General features: G+C 49.4%; 2 protein-coding genes across 3 annotated transcripts; both read left to right on the top strand.

The window, feature by feature from the left end:
• The first annotated feature begins 2065 nt into the window (after positions 1 to 2065).
• J3458_015334 (uncharacterized protein) lies at positions 2066 to 4114 on the top strand. Its single transcript, XM_007817116.2, has 3 exons — positions 2066 to 2215; positions 2272 to 3194; positions 3255 to 4114. Exons 2-3 carry the CDS (start codon positions 2341 to 2343, stop codon positions 4018 to 4020), a joined length of 1620 nt encoding a protein of 539 aa, XP_007815307.2. The 5' UTR covers positions 2066 to 2215; positions 2272 to 2340; the 3' UTR covers positions 4021 to 4114.
• Positions 4115 to 11312: 7198 nt separating this feature from the next.
• Positions 11313 to 13086, top strand: J3458_015333 (uncharacterized protein). 2 transcript variants are annotated; one of them, XM_007817115.2, is made up of 3 exons: positions 11313 to 11884; positions 11935 to 12198; positions 12260 to 13086. In XM_007817115.2, exons 1-3 carry the CDS (start codon positions 11625 to 11627, stop codon positions 12849 to 12851), a joined length of 1116 nt encoding a protein of 371 aa, XP_007815306.2. In that variant the 5' UTR covers positions 11313 to 11624; the 3' UTR covers positions 12852 to 13086. The 2 variants fall into 2 exon arrangements, with proteins under 2 accessions (XP_007815306.2, XP_065974265.1); XM_066120752.1 differs by having other exon boundaries at positions 11313 to 12198.
• Positions 13087 to 13536: the final 450 nt, after the last annotated feature.

Here is a 13536-nt window from a genome sequence, read left to right as displayed (position 1 = left end):
GTCATCAACAGACGCGCTAATGGTCTTCAGCTGCTGAAGCCATCTTAAAGGACCCAAAGAAACAGAAGAGTGAAATAAACCGCTATCATGAGGATATGTGCCATCGGTTCGGACGCTCGACCTCAAAGATGAAAAGCTCTGGTTTTTGCTAATATATCCACGGTCCCCAAGGCGTGGCCTAAATCCATTGTTTGCAAGCCATGCGAGAGGCCGGACGACATGATAGTAAAGACTCTTCCGCCTGGCCTCTACGCCCTTCACTTGAGGAGAACCTTCCTTCTTCACTTCCTTTCCTATTTCAGGCTCCCCCAATTCTTGGACAGTATTGTACTGAGAAAAGTTCTTGCTATCGAGGCAGTACTTTACGGCATCAACGAAAAAGCTTTTGTCCTTAAATGCAGGCCATTAAGCCTCTCGGAGTTCAATCAGCGCATTTTGAGCGAATTTGCAATCAAAGTTTGCCTGGGAGAGCCTTCTCCGGCACGGCTTAGTTTCAAACGGCCTGAGGAGCCCAATCTCAAGTAGTATATAACTCCCAGGGCAAAGGTGCGGGGGCAGTGATGGTACAACGGTTCTTGGCTGCAGAATAGGTCTTCCTCTACTGCTTCGCTTAATGTGCCGAATGGGAGAGATACAAATGCTTTGAGAGGTATTCGATCCCCATCTACACTGCCATCGCACTTGGTACTGGGCATGAACCAAATCGTGTCGCTCGTCCATTTTGTTCTCACCACCTCCGAGTCGTAGAATTGCCAGTAAGTGTGTGCTACTACATATGCGAGAAGAATTCTATGTGACGGGGTGAGTCGATAGCGGCTGAGGATGTCCGACAGTGACAGCCCATTCCCTGGCGCGGGCAATAGCTCTGGAAGTTGAGGTTGGCGAAGCCGGAGGAAACAGGCCTTTTCGCGGTCAATTGAATACACAAGGCGGGCGAATGTCGGCTCGCTTAGGAGAGCACAGATATCTCCTTCGTCAAGTACTTCTCTTTGGGGTACTGAAGACTCGCTGCTTGTTGATGTTCTAATTACATTAGTCGACTTGTAAGCCTGAGCACGCACACAGCTACCGTGATCCTGGGACTTACAGCATCAGTCGTAAGCCTTGCCAGAAAGACATGTCCATCGAGGAAACCAGGACGTCCAGGTAACCGGCCGTAGATTCTTCATCCAGACAGAGTCTGGCTGGATGCCACTTTAACTCGCCAGGTGAGGCGTTGGGTCTCGTCGGGTCACACCTGCAATTGAGTTGAAGAAGTTCAAAAACAGTTTTGCTGATGTTTGAATAGTCCCCTACGTGCACGTCTCTGGCACCCTTTGGTAAGCCCCGAATTTGCTCTTTCTCATTTAAAGTAATCTTTTCGTATAAATTTCGGCAGGTTTCGTGCAAGTCATCTATAATTTCATGGTTTTGGCTATCAGACAAGAAGTTCTTGATGGACGCTTTTAGTCCACTGCATTTCTTTTCCTTTAAAAGGCCAGTGAGCACACGGTAGCAGTCGCTGACGACAGTTCCTTCCGAGATGTGAATGTTCTTCGGCCACTGGTCAGAAGAGGGTGTCAGTCATCCGAACAGGACGTGGGTCACAAGTTACAGCAGAGATATTACTTGCCATACAGATCCTTGCCAGCTTCTCGAACAGGATCCGAGAAAGTTCCTCAAAACTAGGCCAAATCCAGTACGGCGGCATGTCCTTGATACGTGATCCAATCAGGAAAAGCCTTGCCCCTATTTCACCTGCTGCATGATGGGCATGATCTGGTAGCGATTTCCTCGACCTGTGGCATATTTCAGTAATAACCTTGCCAAGAAGGGTAGCGCAGGATCCCAGGAGGTAGCAAACATTTGAGGTGGCCATGTCAAGGCTTGGAACATTGAATGATTCGAACATGGTACTGGAGCCTGAGCGATGAACGAGTTTATCGCTCCGGCGGCTCTACGGCCCGATTATGCGACTTGAAAATGTTGAACTTTGGCATCTCACCAGACCATTTCAGCCCAATAGTCGTACCAACCCCTCTCGTGGCGATACCGTCTACACGAATCCAGGAATCTCCTCATCTGACTTTTCTTTCCTATTAGTATTGGAATCGTGCATCCTTTAATCATAGCTTCTCATCGCCGAGGAAACAGTGGCTACTGACACATTTTGGCGATCCGTGAACAAACAACTGAAACACAAGAGCCGAACAGGACACGAACTTGCTCCCATTAGGTACCTCACAGAGCCATGCTCAAATATTTGCCTCAGTTTACTAACGTCTTTTCAAGCTGACTACAGACTCTTTTTTTTCTTTTAGGGCTTCCATCTTCCCTCTTCCACCCAACCCTTTGCACGACATGGCAACCCAACCGCTATGGACACCGGATCGAACCGACGCGACCGTGAGAGCTCTCACAGAAGATTGTCTCTCCATGTTCTCTAATTGCACAAGCTTAGTTTATTACGAGAATCAAATTGCATTGGAGTGCATGTTGGCAGGCTTGCGCCTCTGGGCGGACAGTGTCAGAGCAACCGCCGAAGAAACAGTCTCTCTCGACCGGGTATACAGGTCCAGGCCGGACGATTTGGTAATGATCAAACACATTCTAATCATGCTCTCTGACGAGTTAAATGATTACGAAACGCACGCCGAAAACGAACAAGCAGCAGGTGAATTCATCCACGGCAGTGAGGCGGCCATGAATAATCTATCCATGGTGGGCTTGGCCATTAGACAGTCGTGGAAAGCATCGCGGCATCAAAGAGAGCCTTTACCCTATGATCCAGCAGAGTTCGACGACCTAAGGCAACATCTTGAGCTTATCATACTACGCCGACCCAGCACTAATGGTATTCAGAGCCATGTTGACTCATCAAAACTGAGTACCGTGCAGCGGCGACTGGTTGACGCGAATCTAAGAAGACGGCATCGCTTTGTGCTGGCACAAAGGGCATCTCAAGCTTTGCAGGATGAGCCAAAGCTACCACCAGAATCTCCTTTGTCCGCCACAACGACACAGTGTCCCAACAACACGCAGCCGTCGTTCAGCTTGTACCGGCCAGGAGATGACGGAACGCAGAGGACGTCAAGCTCATTAGACCCTGAGTTGCCAGTCATGGAAAAGGCCGCTCTTCAGCGCCGTTTTTGCAAGTGTCCCTGTTGCTGCCAAACAATACCTTGCGAAGAGGCGAAAGATCTTGAGACGTGGAGGTGCGAAAGCTCTATCCTGAAACCTTTTGGCATTCTGCAGACTATTAATTATTTTTATAGGCAACATCTTTTCGAGGATTTATCGCCCTACACCTGCTTCGTCGAAGAGTGCCCAACTCCCTGGGTGTTATTTACTACGAGTCAGGAATGGGAAGAGCACGTCAATGCAGACCACCCGTGGCAATGGGAATGCCCTCTTTGCGAAGACGTTGATCTGGTCTACTCGGAGAGAAGTGATATTGTGGACCATTTTCAGGATAAGCATGAAGACGAGCTGAGAAACTATACCTTACCTACGCTCCTATCCTGGTCTAAAGTACAACGCATGGGGGTCTCGTCGTGCCCCCTGTGCGACTTCAAGGGATTTGAAGACTCGACAGATATCATCGCCCATGTGTTATGCCACGTCTATGACTTTTCTCTTCGGGCTCTTCCATGGGCAAAGACTGGTAGCCGATCCCTTGAGAAACCGGTAGGAAAACTTGTCCTTCCTAATGATGAAGACGCTAGGGCTAGGCTACTCGGATGGCTCGAAAACATTGAGGGTGAGCCCATGGAAGAGCCTCGGGCATCTGTCTTTTACGAGCCCGCCTCCGCCGGGCCTGCGAACGAGGCCTCCTCCAGCGACGACATATGTTATTTCGAATACAACGACTACTTCGAACAAAACTCCGTGGACAACTCTTTGAGGCCTCGGGTAGCTTCTTCCATAGCAGTAAGCCACAATTCGGAGGAAGGGATTGGGTACGAAGAGACTTTTGAAGGCTTCGACAGTCAATCGGCGATGCTGGACGGGAGCCAGGCCAAGGAAATAGGGCCAGAATAGAATCACCAACTCGACGGCGCCATCTCTCACGTTTCCACAACTATTGACAGTCATCGTCTACATCAACAAGAGATATGCGCAGCGCCTTCTCAGTCAAGTTCTATCACGGACTTAAGTACACGGTGTGTATAAGATTGAGAGTTGTGTTGAGACCCGGAGGGACGACCTGGCAATTACTCCCCGGCACATCGGAGACATTGCATCCCGGAGAGTTTCTGGGCCGGCAGAGCCTAGCGAGTGTGGCACAAGCAGCTACAACGCGAGCAGTGAAGCCATCCCGCCTTCCCAAGATTCCGACGGACACGTCGATGACCCGGCATTCACAGCGTCCCATGGCGTTACCCAGGCCACGATGCTCCGCATATACACAGAAGAAACGGACCATTGAGGAGGCTGGGGAAGGGAACAGCCTCATTTTTATCGCATCTCAGAAAAGGCTGGCACACTTTTTTTCACGAATAAAGTTTGAGCGCCACGGCGTACAGGCGTCGCGTCGTTGAGATATTTTGGGGCTACGGAACTCGAGATGATGCAGAAAATAGAGACTACCACAGCTTTTCCTTGACTGTATTGGTTTTTTTTTTTTCGAGCACTTTCTTCTTTCATGACAGACTGGAGATTGTTTATAATGTAAAATATGTTTCCTATATACAGAATATACCTGCTCATATAATAATAGAATGAAATATAACACAACTAAGTAAGACACGTTTTCCTATCAAGTTTAGCAATTATACGTCCCTTCTCAAGAGGCGGAGGTTTTGGAATGGCGTCGTCGAAACTGGATATTTGGACCCTCATAGTGAGTACTTATTCTGCTCATGATCTTGAACTCAGATTGGTTGTTCGTGTCAGTTCGAGCCGCCTATTTCTGACAAGAGCTGGCTTCCGCATTTGCACCTGGTTCAGGTGCTATCTGGAGATCGAATTTGCACTGAAGAATTGCCACCGTTGGCGGCAACTTGCGCGTGCGCCGGCGAACCACAGATGCAAGAACTCGGCCCGGGAGGAAGTGGAAACGATTATGCCAATTAGATGGTCTCAGACTCCGGAACCTCGTTAATGATTCATCGCTCTAGACAGATATTGTGCGGGTCGGGCAAACACGCAGCATCGTGATGTATGCTATAATCCCATTCCCACCATAGGTTCTCTCAGCAATGAGAAAGCCATCGATTGTGTCGCCCCATTTGCCAAACTGCTCGCCATGAAGAGGATCCGATTCGTGAGGAGATATATAGAGACTTGTTGATACATGTGTGGAGATAATTCGCACCCCCCCCCAGGTTGGGGCCCAATTTGTACGTCATCAAATGTGCCCTTGACTTCTGTAGCCAATTCCATCTCCCCGTACTCGTATTGTTTGACAAATATAAAACAGAAGACCAGCAATCTCTGCGTATGTTTTATCGAGGCCTATGATAAAAAATGTAAGCCAATGAACGTACGCCCGGGTGATGTAAGCCGACCGGCCACGATGTGAAGTCCAGCCTCGGCGTTCACAGCCATGGGCATGGGCCCGTTCGTCTCACCGTTCATTGTGTCAAGAAGAGGGGTCGAAAACATGTCAGCTGTTTCAATATAAGATGCAAGCACGTGCTTTTGAGCATTTATGACCATCCCCAATAGTTCTTGGCACCGGCTACCGACCTCTTCAAGGGCAACGTATCCAGCCTCCCAAGTCGCAAGTATGGCCAGTATGTTAATACTGAGCTCCACAAGGAGTTGTAATACGCTCCAAGGACAAGATCCGAAATAATGACGAAAGCAAGGTAGCGACACCAACCTGACCTGTTTGCTGCAAAACTCCTAGATCGATCGCAAAATTGCTTTCCTTGAAGGTCTATCTGAGTACGAAAACTCTCAGTATAGTGTATCACCCAGCCCTTGAATACTTCCACACTCGGTTCTGTAACCGCAGGCATTACACGGGTGTCACGCAAGGGCTTTGATCACGAGGCGTAGGGCACAAGGCTCACCAACCTCTTGTATAGAGCTCTTTGGCCATTTTAGGCCTTGGAGAGAACCAAGGACTTTTAATACCAGAAGACTGTTATTAGATGAATTGAGCTTAATCATCACAGCCGTTGTCACAGCAGGTCCAATCACACAGCGGCGCTTCTGTGTTTTGTTTTTTTTTCATCGTGAATTGTAAGGACGTTGTGACGCCGGGGCTCAGTGACGCTATTACGAGTTCAATCTATGTGTCACATTAATGTGGATTTGGTCCTTGATTGAATCCATCTATCGAGGGAATTGAAGCCTTCTTTATAGTTGAAGATCGACATGGCCGCCTTTCCGTGGGTTTAGCTAGCCGACTTCTAATTTAGAGTGTACAGCCTACTTCGAACTGTCCAACCTAATTTGAAACCTCTAGATGAAGAGGCCCTGCTAGGCGACGCATTCGATGACCTAGATTGCGTACTCGTTGACAGACGGAAACAAGGATGGCTTCCAAGTAATACACGGGCCGCTGTATATATCTAAGAAAATGATATCAGGCACCTTCGATATGAGGTAAATGTAGGCCTACCTCTCAAACCAGGCGTGGTATCAAATGTCAAAACGTTTGCCAAGTATCGCACGATAGGACCTGTGGCGGTGTTTAAAATGGCTTCCTTAGCAGCTATGAGGAATGCTTATGCCACATTTCTTGTGGTACTGCCATATGCCTCAGTTAGAGCAAGGCCGGAACGAAATTGTAAGATAGGCACATAGGCTGTAACTATACTTGATGATGTCTGGAATGTCTTACCTCAGGTAGAAGGGGACCATCTAGCCGGGCATGTACTCCGTACGACGCACCACCCCTACTGAAGCCGGAGTCATGGATATCAGTCACGCGGTTACACAAGGGCTACGATCACGGGACCTAGGGCAAAGACCCTCACCGACTTCTTGTATCTATAGAGACCTTTAAGTCACTTGTAACCTTGAGAACCAAGGACCTTTGATACCAAAGACTGTTATTAGATGAATTGAGCTATTGTTCCAAGCCCTCACCGAGCCCTTGTCACAATACCGCCTCCTTACGAAAGGCTGATGAGCCAAAAACGGGAAATGCGCATGGCGGCAGCCCCCCTTTAATCCTGATGCCATGTCTGCATATAAAATTCTTTCGCGTGTATCCCATGATTCATTATGGAATCAATTTTTGGTCTCGACGGCAAGGAGGTATATGATGAATGTCTCGGAGGTGCTCCGTGGCTTAACTCCTATGCCGCGGCTGAGAGGGCCATAGGCAGCAAACTTCGGACATAATGTGTTTGCGGAAGAATGGGCAATGCAGGGAGTACTCTATACTCCGTGATGTAAAAGCTGCGTGCACTACCAGTTCAGGAGCACCTCGAATTATCTATGCACAGATGCTGACCTGTTACTCCCTGAATAATATATGAGTCAAAAACCTTTAGCATGTAACAGCGTTACTGTTTTCAATTCCAATTCAGCCAATTCAGCCTTGTCTCCTTGCCTCGGTTCTCACTTTTTGCACACTGCTCCTCCTGTGACGTGTAATTTGTGAGACATTCCGCAGAATTGTTCATGACGGTTGTACTACGTAGCATCAATACTTCCCCGCACCCCATCGTCGTAGTAGATTATGTTTTTTACTTTACGAGACCTCATTTTGAGGGGATAAAGTGTAAATTTGGTATGTCAAGGCATGAATTTCAGTGTCACGGTACACCCTGCCGGCACGCTGATATCTACCATTTGACTACATGCTATTCCTACGAGCCAGTATTCAGGCCATCTTTCATTCATTTTCTTCCTGCACGGCAAATATCGCAAGGTATTCTTTGTCTTCTTACAAACAGCATGGCCTTGGATGCTCCAGGCTGAAAAAGATGACACCCAATCATCACTGTCTAATGCATGGCCGCGTGATTGACGACCTGTCAGACAGTCATGATTGGGATGGCGTTGCATGTCATCCGCTGACAAAGTCACAGGGCTGTCTTGGTACTACCATGATCAGACAAATAAATGCGCATCGATAGAGCCGTCATGTTTCACCTTGTCATCTGCCTTGAAGGAGAGCAAATTCATCCCTACTCGACAAGTTGATAATTTTTCTATTATTCTACCAGGGGATCTCCAAATCACATTGCGATTCGTTGCCAAGTACAGCTGGTTCCAAGGCCCATTCACCCTGATTGGAATGTTCCAAAGAGAATGACAAGCACCGTCTTGGGGCTTTTAATTGCGGTGGTAGTCACTTGGGTGCTAGCATATGTGGTTGACCTAGCTGGGTTCCTTCTCGATCCCGATGAAGATATGATTCGGGATGCGGTTCTCAAAGCTCATAGTAAGAGAAGCGTCCGACACTTGGTTTCGCTGTGTATACACTAAGCTATTCCGTTTCAGCTAAGAGGAGGGATGTTGGCAATCCGCGCCCACCCAAGAAAACTGCTAATACTCATTAAGACTCCTGACATATTATCAGCTTAATGATGAGGATTGTGGCGGAGAGTATTTCAATTCAGGCTACTTAACATTGTAATTCTTCGTAAGGGCTTGGGGATTGGCACGGGGGCAATGATTTTTGTGACCCGTTGAGAGTTATTGCTGAGGAAGTAGACGGTGAAAGCTAGAGATTTCACATCTTGAAGGCATGTTATAGTCATTGTCAAATGTCATAATCCATACGCTCTAGTATCTGAACAGAGCGTATTTTAACAAGCACGCCAGACGTATAAAACATTGAATCTAGAGGCGGATCCTAAGACTCATCAGCCGCTCCTCCTCATTTGAGCCCGAACCTTCAATTTACTTGGTACAACAATACCATCGATGGACAACAGGAGCGCTAAGCGCTCGATCGTTCAAAGAGAGGGAATACAATCCCAAGAAGCTCTGGCTAAAGCCACAAGATCAAAGTCTTTTAGGCTAATTCAAGCACGAGAGTATAAACTGCCTCGACCTTCAGTGGGAGATGCCGCGGCACGTCCCAGCAAAACCAACACCACTGTTTGCGAGATACTCCTGTAGGCCAGCCAAATATCTCACCAGTCTTGAAAAATGGGGTTCTGGCACTTTGGGCCCCAAGGCTAAAACGAGGCTAGATCATCGGATGCGAAACCTGCATAACAACATGCACTGGCGTCGCAGTCATCTCAGACCTGCTTTTGAGATGCTTCGGTATTGGTGAGCTCAGTTCAGCTGGCATGCTTGCAGTATCAAGCTGGGTCGTGGGCCTAGAGGTGCAGAATTGAGATGTGACAAACACGGAGTACATCGATCCCCATATCAGACGAACACATTTGGCAAAAGCAAATCCCTGGAGCAACATCAGGCTTTTCACAAATTCCTCCACGTATGAAACATTGTATGGAACGTTGCTTTAGTTTCTCACTAAAAAAAACATGACTCGTCCTAGGGATGAATCTCATTCTACGATAGTGGTAACAGCGGCATACCTCAAAAGAGGGAGCCCTATGCCATGCCTTGAAGCGCCTCGCATATTTTGGATGTCATTTCGGAAGCTGTGGTCAATTTTTTGGCCTGGAATTTTGACACGGTTCGGTAAACGCGGCACAAATTCAAAGGAAGGGATTTTACGGAGTACTTTGTGCCGCCTCACTGGCTATTTTCGAGTGTATACACAATATGGAACAGATACTGAGCATTTTCTGGGTATAAACAAACAGTATTGTGGGATTGCCGTGAGTCTCTAATCATCACGATTTATTGCTAGGATTCCTGTATGGATATGACACGGATTCTTGGAGTTCGCGTGCCATGTGTCTAAACTAAGGGTAGCGCCTACGTTACGCTAATTTGTGCGTCAAATTGAGTTCAAAAAGCTTGACTCCAGTTCTTCTCACCACACAGTCACAATTTCTAACAAGGGCATGAGAAAATCCGTCACCGGCAATGTGGTTGGGCGAAGTCGTAGTCTCAGATGGCCTTCGGGTAGCAGAGATGAGAGGAGACTGGAACCAGTTGACCTTTGTAAAGCGCCGCTCGCCCTACTCGCTGTACCTTGACAGCACTGAGTACCTGGGAAACAGAGGACGGCAAGTGAAAAGACAAAACGGAGTGCTCCGTACAATCCTCTGGAATGGGGGCTGAGTAGTCCGGACAACGCATGCAGTGTCTCGCCCGAGCTCAATAGTCCGTCTCAGGGCGGCTTCGCTGGTACAAACATCAGGTAGCGCAAGCAGCCCCAACATGGCCAGGAAAAAAAGAGCTTTGCTTTGACGGCTTGCTCAGAGCAAATTGTGGCCACGTGTCTGGATGTGCGGCGACTCGACCGCCACAACATCTGGTCCGGTTGCAGCCAACCCCGTGCAATTCTTCAACTACCGGAGGCGGTCCCGGAATCGGGAAGGCTACCCAGTACTCTTGTCCACAATATCTTGGATGGCGGCGGCGATTACGTTGGTGGCATGCACGCAGGCCTATCACGTCAATAGCTGGCTGTGCGCCCGGCACTGCTCCAGCCGTGGCCGACCGGATGGACGGAGCTTCTGCTATCGCATCGACTCGATGAAATGCCTCAATTTTCTCAGGCTGCTGTGGTACAGAGTTGTCCGGCCAAGCGCTAGACACCAAGGGCGACAAAGTGGTGATGTGATGGGTAACAACTTTACCTCTGACTTGGGAGAGGACAAAGTGACATTTACGGAATGTGAAGCTGCATTCGGCTGGAAATACCCAACCCACCAGGGGAGAGTAATTCTCGAGAAAGTGTATGAATGTCGACCATCTAGCTTGTGAGGGGATATCGGGCACGGGGCTTCCCTAGCGATGACAGTTGAGGAACATAGCCGAGACTGTGTTCAATACCTAACAAATAATCCGAGAGCTCGGATCCCATTTGCAATGTTTGGTCGTGGGCCCTGTCTCATAGACCAAACAAGACATTTCGAGTCCCCTTCTTTGGCCGGCATGATGAACGCCTCCCTGGAAAAGGTGGGAAACGTCGGAGTAGTCTAGTTCCGGGACTTGAAATATTACCTTCGTTTCCATAGACCCGAGCTTTTGATGAGCGTATTTCCACTTGACCCCTTCTGCCCACTCCGCATCACGCATCGGCCACTCTGCGACATATCCGATCGTGGACCAAGCTCCGTGGAGGCGTCGGGACTTGCGTCCAAGATGATGGCTTTCCGAGCAGCCACCAACGCTGAAAATCCTTGCCGAGTCTCGGAATCTCCAGCTACAACATACTTTCCACCGCATTGTTCATGGCGTTGAGCTGAGTCAGGGAACGTCAACTGGTCGTGGTCGGCATCACGTGGGCGGCGCCTCAGCTTTCAAAACAGCTCCCATCTCCCAGCCACCGTGACGCTCATCATCATCATTCTACCCAAGAACACATCTCCAGACTTCATACTCGCTCATCGACAGAGTCAAGGCGCGGCCTCGTCATGTAGTCACAGCAGCTTCAACCCTCCACCTCGCCGTTTTCCGTCACACCGACACACTGCTACGGAACCTTGACCACCGCCAATGCATCATCCGCCGCGCAACCTCCAACCGCCCTGTCAATCATGTTCAAGCATATCGACTCCAAGTGTGCTCCGATAGCGGCCACGAATCTCGAGACCTCGTGTAACTAGCGTCGGGCGGCGGCGTCGTCGCAGAGGCTGGCCATCATGAGTCCACTTACAGAGAGCCAGCTCAATGCCATCAGCATCATGGAGCGGGCGTGCTCCGCCATCTCGCTGCTGGGCTGTATCTTCACCATAACAACATTTACATGCTTCAGCACCTTTCGAGAGAAGCCCGTCAACAGGCTTGTGTTTTACGCATCATTCGGCAACATGGCAAGCAACGTCGGCACGTTGATGTCGCGGTCCTTCCTGGGCAACTTGGACTCGTTTGGATGCCAGTTCCAAGCCATGCTGGTCCAATGGTTGGTGTCACCGAAACGACGTGTGTAATCTCGCTAATAGCCATCACCAGGTTCATGGCTGCCGACGTGGGCTGGATCCTCGCCATGGCTGTCAATGTCTACCTCACCGTGTACCGCAAGTTCGATATAAAGCGCCTGCATAAAATGGAGCTCATCTACCTCCCGGCTTGCTACGGCATTCCATTCATCCCCGCATTCACATATCTCTTCGTCCGGCACAATGGCGAGCGGATTTACGGAGATGCCGTATTATGGTGCTGGGTTACCAGTGATCTCGAGGGCCTCCGCATCGGCACCTTTTACGGCCCTGTGTGGTGAGCCACGGCTTAGGTTTCTTGCGTTGCCAGACTTGCATTGCTGAGTGATTCTGTTTAGGACCATGATCCTCATCACCTTTTCCATCTACATTGCCGCGGCGGGCACCATTTTCAAGATCCGCAGACAGGTCCACGACCTCAGCTCGGATTACGGTCTTTCGTCATGCACCAGCCCCGAGGTCACGGCTAGTAACGGCACCGCGCCGACAATGTCCGCAGATGGCGATGCCGTCTTTTCCGGCCAGACCCAGGGACGTGACGATAAGACGACGGCCACCCGGGCCAAACCGCGTCGGCATGGCCCTACTCAGCAAAGCTTCGCTCGGCGCCGTAGCTTCGAACACAAAAACGCCGCCTGGTCCTATACCAAGTGCGCGCTGCTCTATTTTTCAGCCATTCTCATCACCTGGATCCCTGCCAGTGCGAATCGCGTCTACTCCATGGCACACAATGGTCAGCCTTATGGCCCCGTCGTATTCATGAGTGCCTTCGTGCTGCCCCTGCAGGGATTTTGGAATTGGATCATTTACGTTGTCATGTCATGGGGGGCATGCAAGTCATTGCCGCAGGACATCAAGGCCAGATTCTCAGATCTACATAGGGAACCGGCGAACCGGGACGAACTAGACAGGGCGGCCGACAACTGTTAATAGCGTCACGCCTTTTATAGCTTCGGGGCACAGATGTGAGCCCAACGGCTTCTGCTGGCATCCGCACCAGGGTAGTTATCGGGAAGCCTGATTCATTCGTCATCTAAACACGCTGTAAGAGGGGCGCTCAGTCATGCGATGGAGTGTATGTTCCGGGTGGGAACATTGCCCGTCCATGCTCGAGATTATATCAAAGATATATGATCGTCCTTCCTCTAATAGTTAATGATTCTAATACGTCAAAACGACCCAAAATTCATGCCAAATGTTCCATCATAGTGTTGGTATGATGATGCTATCTCCAAGCTTTGCATAGGTAAAGAATATGATAGCACGAATCCAAGCCGCTCATCACCTACAGAGTACACACAACCCGCAGCCCGGGTGCAAAGTCAGGAGTCGAAAGATACAAGGTGACATATCAAGGTCTTCTCGCGTCTGATTGAGCCGTTTCTCACGTGCCTTCCACGCCAGAAGGGTCCATTATGCCAACAACCTTGCGCGTTCATAGCTCATGTCGAAAAGTTCTTCATGCTGCTCGTACATCTTGCCCGGAAGGCTCCGTGCACGATCGCTCAGAGAGCCGCAAGGACGCTGGCAAAGGTGGGAAGTCATTCTCACCATCATATCAAGCTGTAGATGTAGTTTGACAACCCAGGAGAACCCAACCCGCTCTATCTACTCA

Source organism: Metarhizium acridum, assembly GCF_019434415.1.
Source record: "Metarhizium acridum strain ARSEF 324 chromosome Unknown scaffold_350, whole genome shotgun sequence".
Taxonomy (NCBI): Eukaryota; Fungi; Ascomycota; class Sordariomycetes; order Hypocreales; family Clavicipitaceae; genus Metarhizium; species Metarhizium acridum.
The sequence above is the reverse complement of the archived record's forward strand: the minus strand, read 5'-3'. Positions and strand labels throughout refer to the sequence as shown.

What these genes read in the sequence shown, in the direction of transcription:
- J3458_015333 (XM_007817115.2), top strand. Translation starts at nt 11,625, where the DNA reads ATGAGTCCACTTACAGAGAGCCAGCTCAATGCCATCAGCATCATGGAG. An exon ending in CAAGCCATGCTGGTCCAATG is followed by an intron (nt 11,885 to 11,934) that starts GTTGGTGTCACC and finishes AGCCATCACCAG; the next exon opens with GTTCATGGCTGCCGACGTGG. An exon ending in ACCTTTTACGGCCCTGTGTG is followed by an intron (nt 12,199 to 12,259) that starts GTGAGCCACGGC and finishes GATTCTGTTTAG; the next exon opens with GACCATGATCCTCATCACCT.
- J3458_015334 (XM_007817116.2), top strand. Translation starts at nt 2,341, where the DNA reads ATGGCAACCCAACCGCTATGGACACCGGATCGAACCGACGCGACCGTG. An exon ending in AAAGATCTTGAGACGTGGAG is followed by an intron (nt 3,195 to 3,254) that starts GTGCGAAAGCTC and finishes TTATTTTTATAG; the next exon opens with GCAACATCTTTTCGAGGATT.